This window comes from Nicotiana tabacum, chromosome 7, assembly GCF_000715075.1.
Source record: "Nicotiana tabacum cultivar K326 chromosome 7, ASM71507v2, whole genome shotgun sequence".
NCBI classification, from domain to species: domain Eukaryota; kingdom Viridiplantae; phylum Streptophyta; class Magnoliopsida; order Solanales; family Solanaceae; genus Nicotiana; species Nicotiana tabacum.
This window is the reverse complement of record NC_134086.1, coordinates 143,953,294-143,973,396: the sequence shown is the minus strand read 5'-3', so window position 1 is coordinate 143,973,396 and position 20,103 is coordinate 143,953,294. Positions and strand designations below refer to the sequence as shown.

Genomic DNA, 20,103 nt, shown 5'->3' with positions numbered 1-20,103 from the left:
TGATTAGATTAGCTTGTGTTAGTTTTTCTTTTGATAGTTAGTTTGGTTATTAATTCTGAGTTCAATTTCTAGATTCAATAAGAGTTTAAAATGGGATAGATTCAGAGTTTAGGAAAATGTTTGGTTATAGATGTAATTTTAGTTTAAGTTCAGGGGTAGCTTACACATTTAGGATTGGGTAACACATGGTAGTTGAAACTAGAATCTTCTAGGGATTTCCAAAGTAGGACTTTAGTGTAATTTCAGTAATTGTAGAGTATTAACTTGTGACACAAGTCAGAAAACAAGGGACTAATAGGCAACTGAAAATCTGAAGCTTCCCCTTAGTTTTGCCTATAAAAGGCAGTCTTTATTTCCTTGTTGGACAAGTTTGGAACCCCAAAAATTCCCCCAAAAAACCCTTGGCTGCAGATCTGAATTTCAGATTTGAATTTCAAAAATCTTCATCTAGATTTTAGTTTCGAAAAATCCAGTAGAAAATTTCAAATTTCAAAACCAAAAATAACAAAAGACTAAAAAATCAAAAAAAAACTCTATTGTTCCATTGAAATTGGAAGTTGATTTCAACTTCTGTTTACTAATTCACATTCTGCAGTTGCTATCTTTGCTTGTTGAAGTGTAGAGGTTCATTTCGAGTTGAAATTAGTGTTCTAAGTCTAGTTTGGGTGTTTTTGTTGGTTGTCTATGCATTGGTGTTCATTTCTGGGTTGGTTTGCTGCTGTGTGGAGTTGATATGTGGGTTTTCTGTTTGGTTTGAACATTTCTGGGTCGTTTGGTCTTATATCTGAGCTGATGTTGATTCCTGCTTGCCCACTATTGCTGTTTGAACTGCTGAATATCAGTTTGATTACCTGTTGCTGATCTCTTCTCTTCCTTTTCTATTTTGCTTCCAGGTATTCATTTCTACTTTGAGTGATGTATAGATTCAGATTGAATGAAGCCTAATTGAGGAGAATTTGAAGTGCAAATGCTCATTACTGCTTTAGCTCCCCTCCCTATATTCATTCTGGATGTTTAAATCATGTTAGATTGAACAAGTAGAACTTGGTTTAAATTGGCATAATATGGACTATAATTAGGACTTTAAAATTACTTGGACTGTTATTTTGAATTTTCAGTTTGTAGTAATTGTTGAGATGTGTAATCGTATATAATGGCATCATTTGAACTAGAAGGTCGTAGTATTATAGCACACGATCTGAAATAATGGGACTGTCGTATAACAAAATTGTCAAGTTGAGTCGAGTGTATCTTAGATTCGTATGAATTTGTTTTATTTCGTTGGTGTTATCTCAACCTAGTATGAAATCCGAAATAGGTATCAATCAAGTACAAATCTGATTAGGTATGATGTCATAACTTTGTTAATTCACTAGCACATCCAGGTAGTAGTAGTAGAGGTTATTAAATCTAATGAATACGTGATTAAGCTATATTTGTGATAGCCTCCGTGTAATTTAATTTCTGTATGCATCTCAGTAGCTCCAAAACGTGGAAAAAGTCAAAAGGGCTTAGGATTGAACTGGTATTAGTTTAATAGTCCATTGTTGGACCGTCTGGGCTGCGATGGCTTATACAAACGGCCCAGACCTCATACCTGTAGCAAACATGTTAAGACAGTTTGGCCCAGCTCGTTTCTGGACAAATATTGAGGTCTCAACACCTTTAAAGGCGTGGTTTAATTGAAAATCACAAATTCGAAAGTACTGGGTCTTAAATAAGGCTCACTAATTAGGACCTCTGTTTTGTTATTGGAAAAAAGTATATATAGAAAATCATAGTGACTTTTAGGCTTGTCCTTTAAAATAGTAAATGAGACGAGCCTCGCCAAATAAAACTACAAGTTGCGGGGCCCTCGATAATTGGTTATGTTAAAATACTTAGAATTCGGGATGGGCCGTTTAGCGAATTTCACGGCCTTCCCAAAAGATAACAACGCGTTAGCCACTTTAGGTGCGATTTTAATAAAATTACATTTCTAAATTCGGGTGTGCATTTCATGTGACCCAAATCCAAATCCTAAAATGTTGAATAAAATATGTTTCGGATTGCGGGTACATTTCATGTGATGCGATCCAAAGACATGTTTTAAACGACGTTCAATCTTTCCTTAAAAATTGAATAAAAGCGGTTGAAAGTTAAAATTTGCACATAGGTTCATAATTGTTTAAATCAGATAATTTAGCTAAATATAGCAGTTGAGCGACCGTGCTAGAATCACGGAATCCGGGAATGCCTAACACCTTCTCCCGGGTTAATAGAATTCCTTACTCAGATTTCTAGTTCGCGGACTGTTAAACAGAGTTATATTTTCCTCGATTCGGGATTCAACTGGTGACTTAGGACACCATAAATCTCCCAAGTGGAGACTTTGAATTTCTTAAAATAAATCCCGTTTCGATTGTCCTTTAATTAGAAAAACTCTCTTTGCCTATACCCTTTTCCGGGGTGTAGGTGAAAAAGGAGGTGTGACAAATGGAATCCGCTCATTAAGGTCGCATGAAGCCGGCCTTAATAAGCAGATGGACTAACTGTATGGGTCGAAATTTATCTCAGTATTTGGGGGGAAAGTAACATCGAGATAAGAGTCAACTGAGGTCGACCAGGAGATGGTGAAGCCCGTGGTCGAGATGCAAATGATGGTCGATGTCGAGCACTGCAAAAAGTGTCGTAACGTCTAGTTTAATAGGGCAAGATATTAAAGATAATATTCCATTAGATATTCTTTTTACTGGTACTATTAGGATTTATTAGGGGTATGTCCTATATAAATAGTAAGAAAGATAATGAATAAGGGCATGTGATATTCACTTGATAAGAATACTTTTCAGAGGAAGATTCTCTCTCTCTAGCAAAGATACAAACATTATCTTTTCATAAATATTTTTGCTCATAATATTCCATATTTTTCCATCAGATCCGAGAATAGTTCGAACATTCTAGGATTTATCTGTCACTCATCATTGTCAGGAGGAACAATCATCTAACTTATTCATCATAGGGTGAATCACTCCTCCTATTTACTTAAATGTCATTTATTGTTATTTATTGCTAGTTACTCCTCCATTATTGCTCATACTTTTAGAATATTTAATGCATGATATTATCAATCTTCCACCAGATTAGTCCCACATTATCCGTACATTCAAGATCCAAGTTTAGAAATATTATTATTAACTAGGTTTAACCCATCATTACATAAATATAATGGTTTAACCGAAAGTTATACTTTTTGATCAAACAACACTGATAAGCGATCATAGGCACTCTCTTTGAGGCCTAACATTTGAAGGCCTCGGTGAGGCTTATATAGTTGAGACTAATACGGACAGGTGAATCAATGTAGCTTAATCACCGGTCGCTACACATCTTGCATGATACGAAAATTATGATCAACCACTTTCACTTTTCTCAACCACAATTATACTATCATTTTGCTAGGAAAGAAAACAAAAGGCAACTAAAAATTCCAAAAGTACTATGATAAAGCTAAAACATAGATTTATTTCAAAACTTTCTATCATTCTTTTAAGGAGTTTTTAAAGGTTGATACCTTATTTATTTTAAATAAATACCCTTTTAAAAAATTATATTCCATAGCTACATTTTGATTTTTATAGCCAAATATCTATTTATGGTGACCTCTACCCTTAAGTCATAAAATACGCTTTGTATTATTTTCCTCTCTCATTCTTTCCGATTTTTCTCCACCCTCTCTCTCTCTCTCTCTCTCAACGCCAGTTCTCACACAGCAGAAGATTGAAATATAATCCGCCATGGAAGAAATCGAAGAAACACCAAAAAGTTCATTGCTATTTCCCGTTTCCCCCCAATCTCAAATAGCTGCACCGCCCAAACGTCCCATTTCTCCCTTCTTTGAGATGTTCCATTTTGTCTTTTTCTTTCTTTCTTTCATTTTATTCTTTTCCCCAACTTTTCTTTCTGTCAAGACTTAGATGAAGCCACAATTTTCTATGTCAAGAGTCAAGATCAAGATGAAGATTCAATGGTTGAAGAGTCTGTTTAGAAATCAATGTCTTATGTTTCGTATCAATGTTGAAATCTGACATAGGGTAAATTGGGGCTGACAATGGAGGTTCGAAATCTGTTATCGACGAGACGACATTAGGGTTATTCTTGAATAAAGACAACGGAGTTTGGGGCTGAGCAACTTGAAGAGTTTGTTACCTTTTTTATCCGTTGTATTTCAATGTATCTTGCTGTATTCTATGTATTTCATCGTATTCATTGTCTTCTTTTTCATTGTATTTCCATGTATCTTGTTGTATTCCATGTATTTTATTATATTCATCGTCTCGCTATATTTCATCAATGTATTCATATATTTTTTTAATTAATATAATTTATGTATTTTATGTATTCAGATTTATAATTGTGTTTGTTGAGTTATATTAGGAGTCTATTGTGTTAGTTGATTCACTTTCCGTTTAAAAACAACTGAATAGACCATGAATTACGTTATTTACGTTATTGTATTCACAAATACATATCGTGAATACAGTCGAATACAATCGATATAATAATCTGTCTAGCTGTAATCCCCTATTTCATGTCATGAATAAAGTCGAATACAATAATCGTCTAGCTGTAATCCCCTATTTCACGCTGAGAAATGCTACTGTATTCATGAATACAGTAGCTTAAATACATCGAATACACTCTAAAAAACCTAAAAACATAGCTATAGGAAGTAATATAAAAAATGGTAGCTACAACTAGCTAATAACCACTAAAACATAGTGGTTTATGAAAAGAATAGATGTGTAATGTTACAAAACAAAAAGAACGAGGCGGTTAAGAGTAATTTTGTAAAAATATGGGGGAAGAAATGTAAAAGGCAAGAAGTTTGGTGCGGAGCGGCCGGTAGACACAGTAGCCAGCGTCGAAACATCGTATTCTCTGAAATTTTCCCATGTTAATTTCCCCAAAGGTTTCGGGCCACCGGCGGTGGGTCTACACCACATATCTCAACTCAAACAACTTCAGGCACTTCCTCTCAACCACGGCCGACACCACCGCCACCGCCGCCGACCCGTTTAAGACCCACCCGTCATACCAGCACCTCTCTACCATCAAATCCAAATCGGAGCTCCTCCAGTCCTACACTGTCACACCCCCCATCAAACCCTGGCCCCGATATCTCTCCCCTAAAGCACTCATTTCACTCATCAAATCCCAGCATGATCCAAACCTTTCGCTCCAAATATTCCACCATGCTGGCAACTTCCACCCTGGTTTTTCCCATAATTACGAAACCTACCAATCCATCATCAACAAACTCTGCCGTGCGCGCGCGTTTGATGAAGTAGAGACCCTTTTAACGGAATTGCAAAAGTCCAGCATCCAATGTGGGGAAGGTTTGTTTATTACTATGATTCGGAACTATGGGATTGCTAGTAAGCCCAAATTGGCCCTTAAGACCTTTCTGCGTATTGAAAAATTTGGAATTCAGAGGTCAATTAGGTCATTTAACGCTTTGTTGAATGCTTTAGTACAAAACAAAGAGTATGATTTGGTTTACGCAATTTTTAAGAATTGCCAGAAAAAGTTGGATATAATGCCCAGTGTGTTTACTTGTAATATCTTGTTGAATGCTTTGTGTAAGAAAGGCGATATTGATAGTGCAATTCAAGTTCTTGATGAGATGCCTGTGATGGGAATAGTTCCCAATGTGGTGAGCTACACAACCATTTTGGGTTGTTATGTATCAATTGGTGATTTAGTGGGGGCCAAGAGGATGTTTGATGAAATTGTGGATAGAGGTTGGTTGCCTGATGCAACGACGTACACTGTCTTGATGCATGGATTTGCTAAGCAAGGGAAGTTGATTGATGCAGTTAAGATAATGGATGAGATGGAAGAGAATGGTGTTGGGCCGAATGAAGTGACGTATGGAGTGATGATCGAGGCATTTTGCAAGGAAAAGAAGTCTGGTGAAGCTGTTAATTTACTTAATGATATGCTAGATAAGAGGTACATACCAAGCTCAACACTTTGCTGTAAGGTGATTGATCTCTTGTGTGAAGAGGGAAAGGTTGAGGAGGCGTGTGATTTGTGGAAGAAATTGTTGGTAAAGAATTGTACTCCAGATAATGCTATATCGAGCACACTTATTCACTGGCTTTGTAAGAAGGGAAAGATTCGGGAAGCAAGGAAATTGTTTGACGAGTTTGAGAAGGGTTCGAGTCCTAGTGTTTTGACATATAACATGCTTATTGCAGGGATGTGTGAGAGAGGAGAGCTGCATGAAGCCGGGAGGTTGTGGGATGACATGGTGGACAAGGGTTGCATTCCCAATGCTTTTACTTACAACATGTTGATCAATGGTTTTTGCAAAGCTGGAAATGCAAAGGAAGGAATTAGAGTTCTGGAAGAAATGCTTGAAAAAGGGTGTCTCCCAAACAAATCTACTTATTCCATCTTAATCAAGGGGCTTCTTGACTCTGAATGCGAGGCAGAAGTTTTAAGGGTGCTTCCACTGGCTGCTTCAGGTGATGTCGATCTTGAAACTTGGGGAATCCTTGTGGCCAAGTTTGTTACTGACCTTCGTAATGTATGTCCCATTTTGGATAAGATATTGCTTGAGAATGATACATAAAGGTTTGTTCTGACGCTCTTCATGCCCATCATCTGATTCTAATGTGGGAGCAAGCATGGTTCACAAAAGGATTATAATGAGAGTATTGGTGATTGTCTCGGTGCCTGGTTCAAGAAGGTACAAGCTCCCCTATACAAACATTTTTGAAGTTCATGAGAACCTTGACATTGTTGACAACAACTTTGGAGCCATTTCCGGAAGAAGACTGGAAAATGAACATGTGAAGCATGGGATATGCTGTTTGATGACGACATAAAAAGAGTCAAAGAAGTAAGAAGTGATGTTTTTAACTTTTTATACAGCTCTAGACTTCTAGTATTATATTATTGTGAGATGGATTAGGTTATGATAACTATTATTGTAAATTATGTCATTGTCTTATTGTGAATTGTTCCATATTCTGTGTAAAGGAAGGGATGCATACTTGGAGAATCAATCCCCTAATTCTTCACATAAATGTTCACAATACATCATCATGAAATGTCCTCATCCTTTCTTCACATATAAGTAGAAAGAGAAATATGACCATGACATTGTGTTATGTTGTTAATCATTTCTGGCACTACTACATAAGAAACTAACTCCTCTTGCACCTGTCCAATCACATCACAACAAAAAAATGAGATATCGATGGAAGAGAAAAAACAAAGCCTTGGAGAAACTTTGTCTACTTAGAGATATGATGCCTATTCCAAGTAAACTAGCAACTATTTATTTTGCGGCATCTCAAAGTCGCTTTTCAAAATTGTTCTGATAGGTGGCCTAAACATATGGAGGGGGGGGGGGGGTTACTCTTTTCCTTTTTGCCCATTTGTTTACGTTTGATATAAAGTGTGCTCTACCTGACCTTATTGGTAATTTGCTGAGAAAAAAATTGCTTTGCACGCAATCGTCTAACTGGCTAAGATGCCATGCATCTGCTTCAAAGAAGTTGATAGCACTTTCCCCGTTACCTAAACTTCTGCTTCTTACTGCTTCTTTTAGTTCTTTCTTATTGAAAGACTACTTCTCGTGGCATCTTATATGTTGAGTATATGACATGTAACATCATCCTGGTCCAACTCCAATATATTTCAATTTGTGAGAGTTGGATAACTCCACCGAGTTCTTATATACCTAGTGAAGGATTCCTTGCATATACCTAAAAACACAGTTTCCTAATTTCTGTGGCAAAACTTGCCTTTTCTTCTCTTCTATGATGATCATATGCAATTCATGTGTGTGTTATGAAGGTTTGAACTCTAGAATTCTTTTTTGGCGAAATTGCATTTTCGCCCCTCAGTAATTGGTAAAGGTTGATTTTGGTTCTTGTGATACCCAACTATGCACATTTAACCTTCAACTCCTTTAAATGTTTGTTTTAGTCCTTCAGCAACAAACTCCCACAAATTTGACAAATCATCAACTTCTAAAGTATAATATACTATGTTATAACTACTTCCAAAGTTTTTGAATTCAAAGTATGGACCAAGAACTCTATTTTCCCTTCGTCTTCTATGGTCCTTGTTTCCATTTTTAGATATCAAGTTTCGTTTTTTGCAGTTTTATATTTTCATCTCAAATGTTAATGACTTCAAAATTTCCAACTCTAATGCATTGTGCAGGTTTTCCTTTTTGCAAAAGTGATAAACAGCCTTTTGGTGGCAGCAATTAAAGCCTTCTGCCTAGCAGCCTTGGTTTAGCTGTATGTCTTTTTGTTATTGTACTTATTTAGCATATCCACTTTTTGAGGATATTTGCTGAGATCACTTGAATCTTTTGTTTTTTTGCAAATACTCACTACATGAGCAAATATTCACTGCATGTCTCTTTCTGTGATTACTCTCTGTGCTTTTCTGTTTGGTTTGGTTTTTATGGTTATACATTAGATGAATTTGCCTTATTGATGTCAAAGGAAGTCATCGTCTAAAATTGTTGGGAAGTTCATAATCTTAGATAATATTTAGTGGTCCATCTTATTACTGTTTTTCAGTGATTTGAAGATTGTGCTTTGAAGAAGTCAGGAAGTTGTTCATTAAATTCATGCTGAGTTACTTTATCCTAATACACAGAGAATCGCATTGATTTTGGTCCCGGATGCAATGGCTGTTAAACCTGGGTATGAGAAGAAATAAAGGAGGTAGTTGTATGACGACAGTGACAAAATGGTACTTCTTGGTTACATATTATTAACTAATGACTCACTGAATTGACCAAACAAATCTTACAAGATAGCTGGTGTAGTTGTTCTGTTATAAGATTGAAAGCAATTTCGTGGGAGGCTGGGAGCTCAACTGCACGATCTATCCTTCTTCCTTTAAGAAGGCTATTCTGCAACCATATTGAACTGAAGCGTCTGCTGTAAGTTTTTTAGTCCACCGGTGTGAATTTTAACTCGCTAGAGGGTACTAGCCTCTTCTTTTGGGCTCTCACTCAATTTATTATAGGAGGAAGGAGTTAAGTTGTTGCCGCTCTTTTTTTTTTTTTTTTTTGAAGAAACATAGTCTGGCACCTTAGTGTCCTGATGAATCCTTCTGCACGAATCTCCAAGAACACAAAGTTGGATATCATACATTATAGGGGCTGTTTGGTGACATGGATTAGTGGGGTTATTCGAGTATAAAATTTGGGCTTAAACTTATCCAGAGTTTGGTTGTGGGTATTAGACAAAATCAGGATAAAATTTATATCAAAAATTCAAAAACATGGGATTACCTATCCCATATAGAAGGTGGATTATCTATCCTGGTTTAATTTCTAGGATTATAATCCTGAGATAAACTTGTTTTGAACCAAACGACCTCTTTAAAGTCACTTTCCGACATACAATACTGAGAATGCTCAAGAATCTAGCTCGGTATAGTCCTGTGTGGACTGCATTATGAGTTTTGATTGTTTGTGGCTTAATGCAATAAAGTGATTATCTCGGTACTAACTGCATTTGTGTTATCCCTCTATTCTAATCTCAGATGAACACTAATTTTTGTCTGTCAATCCATTTAAGATTCACTGTAATGTTTGAGACTGGATATCAACATCTCATGTTGTGTTGAGTTAGGTTTCTCATAAACAAAAGTGTGGCTGAACCATATGCTCTTTGCCTAAAACCTGTATATGTGACTGTTGTATACCATACTCTTCAGGCATTACGTGGTCACGGAGCTTGGCCAATCAGAGGATATAACTGTCATTGATTTGAAGGCACTGTTGACCTGTTGAGATGAGGCAAACATTTACTTGATGCAGAGAAAGAAGAGACAAGTGAGGAAAAGCTCTTCTTGATCCCTGTTCTATAATTGCTAAATTTTTTATCCCCATAAATTTATTAAAAGTAATATTGGTTGTTCAAAGTATTTGACTTTGGTGTGCCATTTTATTGAGCAAGGACTACAGGTTACAAACTTATAGTAACCCATCAAACTTATTTAATTGTTTGAGCTAATGAGGAGATATTTACCCTGCTGCTGCTGCTTTGTGAATATGGTATTGGTGAATATGGATGTTATATATGCTTGAAGTCCCAGATGAACTTGTACTTGACGTATGTTGACCTGTGATTTCACAGGACTCATAATCAAATTTTCAGATATTTATTTTCATCTATGTAATAGTAGCTCTCAAAGGGAAACCAAGAAATTGCAGAAAAGGGAATTAGTAAAAAAAGGAGGAGACGGTAAATATAGAAATTGGTCTGTGTATATACTACATAGTAAAAGGCAGTCCGGTGCACTAAGTTACTGTTATGCGCGGGTCCATGGAAGGGCTGGACCACAAGGGTCTATTGTACGCAGCTTTACCCTGCATTTCTACAAGAGTCTGTTTCTACGGCTTGAATCCGTAACCTTCTGGTCACATGGCAGCAACTTTACCAGTTACGTCAAGTACTCCCTTCGTAAATACTTCATAGTCTTTATTTTTAATTAAAACTCAATACTCCAAAGTATGTTTGACAGCATGCCAACTCCTGATAGACCAGAGAGCAAGTACGCCAATGATTTATAAGAGATTTTTCATAGTAGTATGAACAAGACGAAAAAGGGTCATTTCATCTATGTCCGTACTACTACTTGTGCTGTGCGTTCAAGTCTTCGAACAATATAGAAGGAGAATTTCCCTATTAGCCGGCAAGTCAATAGTCGTAAGTGGACTAAAATTTGCAGTATTTTCTATTAGGGAAATAATATGGTAGAAAGGAGTTAGATGATATATATTTATTTTTTTACCATACTATTTCTTATCAGTTATACATTGTAGTTATAAAGCTGTCCCTAGAATTATGGATGACAGTCTATTTTGATTTTGCGTTATCGGCGTTTTTATCGACTAGCAAAAATAGAACAGTGAGTATATAAATTTAAATCCTATTGGTTTTAAACTCTTAAGGAAATTGGACTATATTATAAAATTCTACATTTTAGTCCAAATAATTGTTGGATAATACTCCTAATAGTTAAGTCTAATCCATCTTGAGCTGCAATTAACAACCCACTTTATTAATCTAACGCTCGAGTTTTTGTCATGGTCAAGTGACATGGCGTGTTTAGTCAAATAAATAAGCTAATGAAACTATGCCCCATTGTTAAAATGACACAATATGCCAAATTAAATAATAAAAAGTCAATAAGAACATTTAAATGTAGACCCAAGATTCACCAATCAAATCAAAGCAAAAACAAAAAAGCATGTTCTCGTCACACCTCCTCTCTTTAACAATTACAAGTAGGGTACTCCATCAGCTGAAAGGATCATTAGAAATTACAAGTAGCAACTGAGAATCTTGCAAAATAAATACTTCTAAGTATTTCTCCATAAGTTACAAACATTCAAGCATTTATATACAAAGTTTCAAACATCTAAAATGATCTAACGACTCTATCAATTATATTCTTTTTTCATCAGATCGATACTAACTTGCCTATTCGTGAGGAATAAGGATAAACAAATTGTTCGTGAGATAAGTTCAAGGTAAAAACTCTCAAGCCCTTGAATTAAACCAAATTAAACTCTAACTCAATCGGCACTTTGGGTCTAGTTTTGATGGGGAAAATTAGAGGGGAGTGTCATGCCTCACCACATCATCATGCCATGTAGGTGCCACTTGGCATAAATTTTTGCTATATGAAAAGCTTACATATGAAATAGACTAACACATGTGGGAAGGTTCTACGGAAATATGGAGATTTCTCGTGAAAGACCTTAGAATCCTATGGAATTGCTAGGAAAGTACTTAGAACATTCTAGCTATGTAGAAAAATTTCGAGAAAGGACTTACTCGTAAATAATAAGGGACTTGTGTAATAATTATTATTTACTCACTAGTTCCTAGAAGACTAGTATATAAAAGAGGCTATTCATTTGTAACTCACCAAGCAAAAACAATCAAGTTCTCTACGATAAAAAGCATCATTTGGCAAATTTCTCTTGTCTTTCTTATCTAATATTCCTTTAGCGATCTTGAGTGTAATATTTTAGGCTGATTTGGCATAGCAAAATCGTGCACAAGGTATGCAAGATTGTGAGAAAGTTATCAAATGTCGGAAGTGCGCTTAGTTCAAGACCAGGGACGTGACAGGAGTCTCTTTAAATTTAAGTCACTCTAGAGTTTATAACCCTCCTAATTTCTTGAAATCAAATATCACAATTTACTGTCTTATCTTGTCTTAATTTCTGAGGCACAAATATTTGTGCTACAGTAAGTAGTTGATAGCTAGAAATTTTCAGAAGTAAATAGGGCCGCAACTTCGTACCGGTGTTGCCCTTTCTTTTCTAAGGATAAGGAGAAGAATCTGGATTCGGAGATTCATTGACAATTTACTACTCCGTCATACTCATTCAAGATTTTCCCTGAGAAAATCTAGCCAAATGTCGGACGCGCTTTTTCCCGCGGCCTTCTGCTGGTTACAATGTTTTATTCTTGAAAAAGTCAACACCACGAGTCCACTGTCCTTTCCCAGTGACATGCAAAGGTCAAAATTCTGGTAAATTTAAAATTTAAAATTATTAATAATTAAATATGTAATTCGATGGTTCAAAAATAAATAAAAATCTGGATGAAGCCCCACGTAGAAAGAAACTTGCCAAATCAGAACATTTAATAATGGGAACCAGTCAATGCTTAAATACGTACTAAATACTGTAGTGTGGTGAATACCAAGTCCTGAACCACTTGGAATGTTCAATGCAATTTCTCATCTATTCGGCCAATCCTGTGGCTTTTCCTGAAGCCAATGCTTCTCTAAATTATGGTATTTTAATCACCTTGAATGTTCCTGGAAATTTCATTTCTGCTGCATTTTCTTGGTAACTCCCCAAAATACCATGTATCTTGGGGTTGGGTCTCGATTGTTTTTCGTTTAGTTTTTTTCAGGTAATTGTCGAGCACAGTCAACAAAGCATTTGATCTTTGAGTTGGCTTGTCCAAATTTGCCAATTCTTGGCAAGACTTTGCAACACTTAATCAGGTAAGCTATTTCATTGCTTGAATTTTGGTTGACTTACACAAGTCTTGTTCATACTGTTTCTGTTCCCTATTGCTTCAAATGAATGTTTAAACATAACCCATAAATTACTTTTCTTGATTTTGCCCATTTTGCATCGCATGTTCTTGAAAAGGTTTCCCTAGTTAAAATTGAGACAGTTTTTTTTTCAAAATTTCAAATTCTATATTCTCAAGCAAAATGAAGGTGTAAATTTTGTATCATGATCTGTATGAAGAATATTTTGTGTGTTTTTGACTTTAAATTGGTGTTCTGACTTAAATCCTTGGAAACCATAATGAAGGTTTCTTGAGACAAGATGAAGCAAAGTCAAGGCTTTTCCTCCAGTGGAATTATTACTTTGCTAGATTGATTGTAGAGTTTCTATATTGGTCACATGGGATAGCCTCAATTCTGGTCCTTGAGTATTTTTTCTTGGGTGAAAGCAAGATGCCAGATGTGATTAGTGCTTCTGCTTTAGGTCCATTTGCGGATATCCTCTCTTCAATTATAGAGTCCATCATTGAAGTAGTACTTTCTACCAATAATGTCTTTATAGAGAAGAAGAGTTTTGCAGAACTTTCAGCTTATCTGAATCGAATTGCTCCTCTTCTTAAGGAGTTTAACAGGAAGAACATTAATGATTCCAAATGCTGGGAAAATGTTTTAGAAATTCTTAACCGACAGATAGTGGATGCAAGGCAACTAATCTCGGATTGCAGTAAGAAAAACAAGGTCTATCTCTTAATGAGTTGTCGATCTATTGCAAAGCGCATAGAGAATATCACCAGGGAAATTAGCCGTGCATTAACTTGCATTCCTTTAGCTTCTCTTGACGTTTCTTCGGGTATAAAGGAAGAGATTGTCCAGCTGATCGACAGCATGCGTACAGCAGAATTTAGAGCAGCCATAGCAGAAGAAGAGATTTTAGAGAAGATAGAGTCGGGTATACAACAGAGAAATGTTGATCGCTCCTATGCCAACAATTTGTTAGTTTTAATTGCGGAGGCCGTTGGCGTTTCAACTGAAAGCTCAGCTTTAAGAAGAGAATTTGAAGATTTCAAAAATGAAATAGACAATGCACGGTTAAGGAAAGATCAAGCTGAAGCCTTGCAGATGGACCAAATAATTGCTCTGCTAGAAAGAGCAGATGCTGCAACATCCCGCCAGGAAAAAGAAAAGAAGTACTTCACTAAGCGGAAATCGTTGGGCAGTCAACCTTTGGAGCCACTTCTGTCGTTTTATTGCCCTATCACTCGTGAGGTTATGACTGATCCTGTTGAGACTCCTTCAGGGCATACGTTTGAAAGGAGTGCAATAGAGAAGTGGTTGGCAGAGGGAAATTTGTGTCCTATGACATCTACTCCTTTAAACAATACAATGTTGCGGCCTAATAAAACTCTGCGGCAGTCAATTGAGGAATGGAAAGACCGAAATACAATGATTACTATCGCTTCCATGAAATTGAAACTATCATCCACCGAAGAGGAAGAAGTTCTCAATTACCTGGAACAGCTAAGAGATCTCAGCGAGCAGAGAGAAATACACCGAGAATGGGTTATTATGGAGGACTATATTCCTATTCTAATCAAGCTACTGTGTTCAAAAAGTAGGGATATCAGGAATCTTGTTCTTGAGGTGCTCTGCGTTTTAGCAAAGGATGGTGATGATGCTAAGGTACTTATTCTTTTGATTTCTTTTTTAGGTTTTTCAATGTGTTCTCTTTTCCTTGAGAGGCCACTAAGATCACATATGTTGTGAGATCATTAATCTCTCAAATTGTAGGGAGTTGGAATTTGAAAGCATTGTTATATGTTGAAAGTTGACACTAGGGTCAAGTCTTAGTTTTGAGCTTGTGAAAATTGTGAAAAAGGCTGACTAAAGATATTGACTTTGTTCATATTCATCTGGCGTTGTGAACCATGGTTGGGGCACAACAATTTGAGTATCATTGCAAGCCCAAGAGGGTATTGAGAGTGTAGAGAGCCCACATAGGATGTGAGCACCACATTAGCCAATTTGGTGCAATGTGGAAGTCACACAAATTTTTTAAATAAAATAACTTAAAGTGATTGGGTACGAGTATGAGATCCACTCTTGCCCAGTTCGGTCAGAAATGGCATCTGATCATTCCATATGAAAAGCTGCTGTTAGTTCAAGTTAACTGCAGTTCAAATGCAATGAGGATTTCTCGCAGCTAATTACTGGTGAGAGACATATTGTGCCAAAATGCATAAAACCTATACAAGTTATTTGCTTTAAAGAGAGAGGGCCAACGTTATCATTTGCCTTTAGGTTAAAAAAATTTCATTTTTGGGCTTGTGGAATTAGCATGTAGAAGTCTGAAGGTTCATTATATGTTGCTTCCACGTCCTTTCTAACAGCTCTGTATGATTCTAGATCTGACAATTTCATAGGCCTACCTATTGATTTGACCGGGATATGCAGGAGAATATCTCATCCGCCATATTAAAAAGCATGAGGAATGTGATATATGATGCAAAATTTTGTAGTTCAAACCTCTGCACAGTTAACATCTATCAGGAGAGTATGCCTCTCCATGTGCATATATTTGTATTTCCCCTGAGCCCCACTTTTGTTATGTGGATCTTGTTGCTTATCTTTACTTTTTCTATATATACTTATGGTTTTGGACACATGATGTTGAAATGTCATGCTTCTTGCAAAGAATGGATTCAGATCCAATACAATGTCAACTAAGAGCTCATTTATTTCTTTGGTATCCAATTGCACCAGTTAGTAAACGGGCATGAAGACATTTAGTTGCATATCGAATAAGATCAAAGTCGATTAATTGTAATCACGCTCGGAGATTATAATTTCACATACCTGCAAACTTGATTTGAAATGAGTTGGTGAAGGCTCTCACATGAAGTGTATTGCAGGAAAGAATTGCTGAAGTTGACAAATCATTGGAATCTATTGTCCACTCACTTGGACGACGCATTGGCGAAAGGAAGTCATCGGTGGCATTGTTACTGGAACTGTCAAATTGTAAGTCAGTTCAGGAGTCCATTGGGAAAGTTCAAGGTTGCATACTTCTGTTAGTTACTATGTCAACCTGTGATGACAACAAAGCCGCCAAAGATGCAAGGGAAGTTTTGGAGAACATTTCATTTTCTGATGACAATGTTATCCTGATGGCCAAGGCTAACTATTTCAAGTACTTGTTGCAACGTCTTTCTTCAGGTTAGTTTCTTAATCATATCTTTGTTTTTGGTTAGATAACTTGAAACCTGAGCATGGTTAACTTTATTGCAGTTGCCTCATCTTTCTCTGAGTTTGCATGTCATTAATAACCAAGATTTGGCCTCATGGGAACAGTTTTTTTACTTTGTTTAAATTCGTGATCCTTTCACATTGTGACAAACTTAACCAATTTAATGGAGGATGGAGTTAGGACAAATTTCAGCTTTAAACCAACAGAAGTATTACTTGTTATGTAATCTTGTGCTCTCCTTTTAAGCAAGCACTGTAAATCTTTGAGATTGTATAATTTATTAAAGATAGTTCCTGTGCCACAAATTGAGTTTGTATGCCTCCTTATGTTCTATCATGGCAAATTTTAAAAATGAAATGTCTCTTACTTTTACCAAATGTATGCATATAAACAAAGCTAGATTTACTCCTTTTTGGTTAAATTGGTTCCATACTTTTCATAGAGCGTAGAAAACTCTGTTTCTTTGTAATGGTAGTAGGGTATCAGTTATAATTTTGTCAATAGCATCTGTTTTTTCTCAATATAATGTTGCTGAAAGTGCCCAGTACGTTCAGAAATTTTACAGTTATGTCCAGTAATAGGAGTGATGACAAAAGAACTCAATGTGGATAGTTGGACACACAAATCAGAAGAGCAAAATTTACATTCATCAGCTTCTTGTATCAGAATTGCTCTAATATTTTCTTAGTTATGGGGTACTCAAATCATTAACATTTCTTACCTTCTCCTACCTATCAGGATCCGGTGATGTGAAGCTCCGAATGGCAAAGACTTTAGGAGAGATGGAGTTGACAGATCATAATAAGTCATCTCTAATTGAGGAGGGAGTTCTATATTCCCTTCTTCCCTTGCTGTCACATGGTGAAATTGAAGTGAAACAAGCTGGCGTCAAAGCCCTTCTAAACCTCTCTAGTTTACCAAAGAATGGACAGGAGATGATCAGACAAGGTGTTATGCGTCCACTGCTTGATATGTTGTACCGTCACTCATCTTCCCAAAGTCTGCGGGAACTTGTAGCAGCCACTATCACAAATCTTGCCTTCTCTGCAAACAGTGAAACACAGGTTTCACTGCTTGATACTGATGAAGACATTTTTGAACTTTTTTCCGTAGTTAACTTGAGTGGCCCAGCTGTGCAGCAAAGCATTCTCCAGGCTTTCTACGCCATGTGCAAGTCTCCGTTTGCCGCTAGTGTCAAGGCCAAGCTAGCACAGGTATTCACCTCTTAGGAAAGAAGTAGTTTTCCTTCTGAGTGAGAGAATGTACTGTCATCAAGAAATTTACTTACACTTTTTACCCAAATAAGCTCACCCATTCGAGTAAGCAGCACCAGATGTGGTAACCATAATTTGTTTGTGAAAGTTAACTGAGTGAGTTAGTTTTCAGCCTTCTTGAACCTTGAAAATAAGATGTTGGAATAATCAGTACCATTAGACAGCAATATAGAATTCCTTACTGTGGAAAAGGCCTTAAAACTCATGCGTAGCCTAAGGGCTGACAGTATTACAAGTTTATGTGATTACATTATGATTCTTACCATTCATTTTACTTTTACTTTTTGATGCTTTCCAGCTCCTGGATGCTAAAGGATTTTTGAATACTTCTACACAAATATTTCATGAATTCTATGAAATTTGCCTTCAAAAGCTTGAAACTGCAAAATGTAAAATTGTTTTCTGGCCTTCTCTTTAGTTTTGTCAATCAGAGATGCTACCTAGACTCGGAAATTGATCTAGGAAGTCTTGGCGACTCCCTTCATTTTACTGGAAAGGTGTGGTCAAAAGTAAGGCCCATTCTGCCCAAACATGGGTTTTATTTCCTAATGCAAAAGTTGATCACTTCCCATATTGAAAACTTAATCATTGATCCAGTTTTTCATACTATTGTATAGTTAAACACAACCCACTTCTGCACTGCCCTAAATGTAAACACATTAAGTGTGCTCTGCACTTTACACATTTTCTGCTATCTTTATGGTTTACCACTTAAAATATTGGAGGAATTAAATTCTTAAGTATTTTATGTCTATTTTTTCCCTTCAACACTGATAATGCTGCATCCACAGTGCTCAGCTGTCCAAGTGCTAGTGCAATTCTGTGAGCATGGAAATTCAGATGTACGGTCAGATGCACTCAAATTATTCTGTTGCTTGATTGAAAATGCTGATGAAGCTATGATCCAGGAGCACGTGGAACAAAAGTTCATTGAAACATTACTCAAGATCATCAAGACTTCTCAGGACGAAGAAGAGATTGCTTCTGCAATGGGGATTATCTCTAACCTTCCCAAATCTCCTCAACTCTCTGAGTGGCTTTTTGCAGCGGAAGGACTTCCAATCATTTTCAGCTTTCTTCCCGAGGTAAAGCGTAAGAATCCCTGTAAGCTTCAATTGGTAGAAAATGCTGCTGGGGCATTATGCCATTTCACAGTCTCAATAAACCAGCAAACACAGAAGATAGCTGGCATTGTCCCCAAGCTAGTACGGCTGCTAGACGTAGGAACAAGCTTGGCAAAAGAACGAGCTGCAATTTCTCTTGCACAGCTCTCAGAGAATTCACAAACACTGAGTCGCCCAATCCCAAAGCGTCGGGGATTATGGTGCTTCTCAGCTGCACAAGTAGAACTTTGCCCTGTTCACCGAGGGATATGCACACTAGAAACTTCGTTTTGTTTGATAGAGGCTGGTGCAGTGGGACCTCTGGTGAGGGTTCTTGCGGATCCAGATCCTGGAGCCTGTGAAGCTTCTTTAGATGCCTTATTGACTTTGATTAGGGATGAAAAACTTCAAAATGGCGCGAAAGTTCTTGCTGAAGAAAATGCCATACCATCAATGATAAAACTACTAGATAGTCCTTCCACCAGACTGCAACAAAAGGTTCTGAATTCATTAGAAAGAATTTTTCGGTTGCTGGAATACAAGCAGAAGTATGGATCCTCTGCTCAGATGCCCTTAGTTGACTTGACACAACGCGGAAGTAGCAACATCAAATCTTTAGCAGCAAAGGTACTTGCTCAGTTGAATGTGCTTCATGATCAGTCCTCTTACTTCTAGCGGCAGAATCATGATTGTTAAGGGCACATAAACCAATTAGATGGGGAAATTGGTTAAAGTTATATATCGACTAAAGCAAGATATATCTTACCTAGGCATCAACCCAGTTTTATGAGAAAAAACCTCAGTTAGGAAGGCATGAGTTCAAATTATTTGATTAAAGCATTGCCATTTCTGATATCTTGTGGTGCTTTCTGGCAAAGGGCAATGCTGTAACATTCAGGAACCACAGGTAATATAATATTTTTTTAGTTCATTTACGGGTTGAGTTAATCAAATAATTCAGGTTTTGGTTCTTTATCTTTGATAAAAACCTGATTTAGGTGTCTTTGGGAAACAAGCAATCTGAGCTGACTCCCCATGACAGAGTGGTTACTCAACCCCCTCCCCCCCCCCCTTTTTTGTAAAATATGTTGAAAATTCTTTAGTCGTTCAAGTTATAGCCATATTGGTTCAGCTGTAATATATTCTGAATTCATTATTGTTGAAAATCAAAGCTTATTGATTCTTTTATTCCTTGCTACACTTGGTTGTCATGAGCTTAGAGGACAGGCTCGATATGTTTTTTGCATTGTTTTTCAGTTTCCCTTCTATCATCTCCATATCATTCCTTTAGATAAATGTTCAGCTAGTGCTCCGGCCAACCAGAGGCGAATCTAGTATAGTATCTATGAGTTCAACTGAACCCATAACTTTCGACGCGGAATAAGAATTTGTATGTAAAAATTTATTAAAA

General features: G+C 36.8%; 2 protein-coding genes across 5 annotated transcripts; both read left to right on the top strand.

Annotated features, from left to right (window-relative positions):
* The first annotated feature begins 4,808 nt into the window (after positions 1-4,808).
* On the top strand, positions 4,809-10,197 carry LOC107825212 (uncharacterized). 4 transcript variants are annotated; one of them, XM_075217806.1, is made up of 4 exons: positions 4,809-6,889; positions 8,224-8,303; positions 8,671-8,959; positions 9,742-10,197. In XM_075217806.1, exon 1 carries the CDS (start codon positions 4,934-4,936, stop codon positions 6,617-6,619), a length of 1,686 nt encoding a protein of 561 aa, XP_075073907.1. In that variant the 5' UTR covers positions 4,809-4,933; the 3' UTR covers positions 6,620-6,889; positions 8,224-8,303; positions 8,671-8,959; positions 9,742-10,197. The 4 variants fall into 4 exon arrangements, with proteins under 4 accessions (XP_075073907.1, XP_016507528.1, XP_016507526.1 ...); XM_016652042.2 differs by lacking the exon at positions 8,224-8,303; XM_016652040.2 differs by lacking the exon at positions 8,671-8,959.
* Positions 10,198-12,267: 2,070 nt separating this feature from the next.
* Positions 12,268-19,888, top strand: LOC107825211 (U-box domain-containing protein 44-like). The gene is made up of 5 exons (XM_016652039.2): positions 12,268-13,059; positions 13,379-14,751; positions 15,981-16,284; positions 17,054-17,529; positions 18,381-19,888. Exons 2-5 carry the CDS (start codon positions 13,525-13,527, stop codon positions 19,365-19,367), a joined length of 2,994 nt encoding a protein of 997 aa, XP_016507525.1. The 5' UTR covers positions 12,268-13,059; positions 13,379-13,524; the 3' UTR covers positions 19,368-19,888.
* Positions 19,889-20,103: the final 215 nt, after the last annotated feature.

Coding starts and splice junctions, on each gene's coding strand:
- LOC107825211 (XM_016652039.2), top strand. CDS start 13,525: ATGCCAGATGTGATTAGTGCTTCTGCTTTAGGTCCATTTGCGGATATC. Junction 14,752..15,980: donor AGGATGGTGATGATGCTAAG/GTACTTATTCTT, acceptor AGTGTATTGCAG/GAAAGAATTGCTGAAGTTGA. Junction 16,285..17,053: donor GTTGCAACGTCTTTCTTCAG/GTTAGTTTCTTA, acceptor CCTACCTATCAG/GATCCGGTGATGTGAAGCTC.
- LOC107825212 (XM_016652041.2), top strand. CDS start 4,934: ATGTTAATTTCCCCAAAGGTTTCGGGCCACCGGCGGTGGGTCTACACC.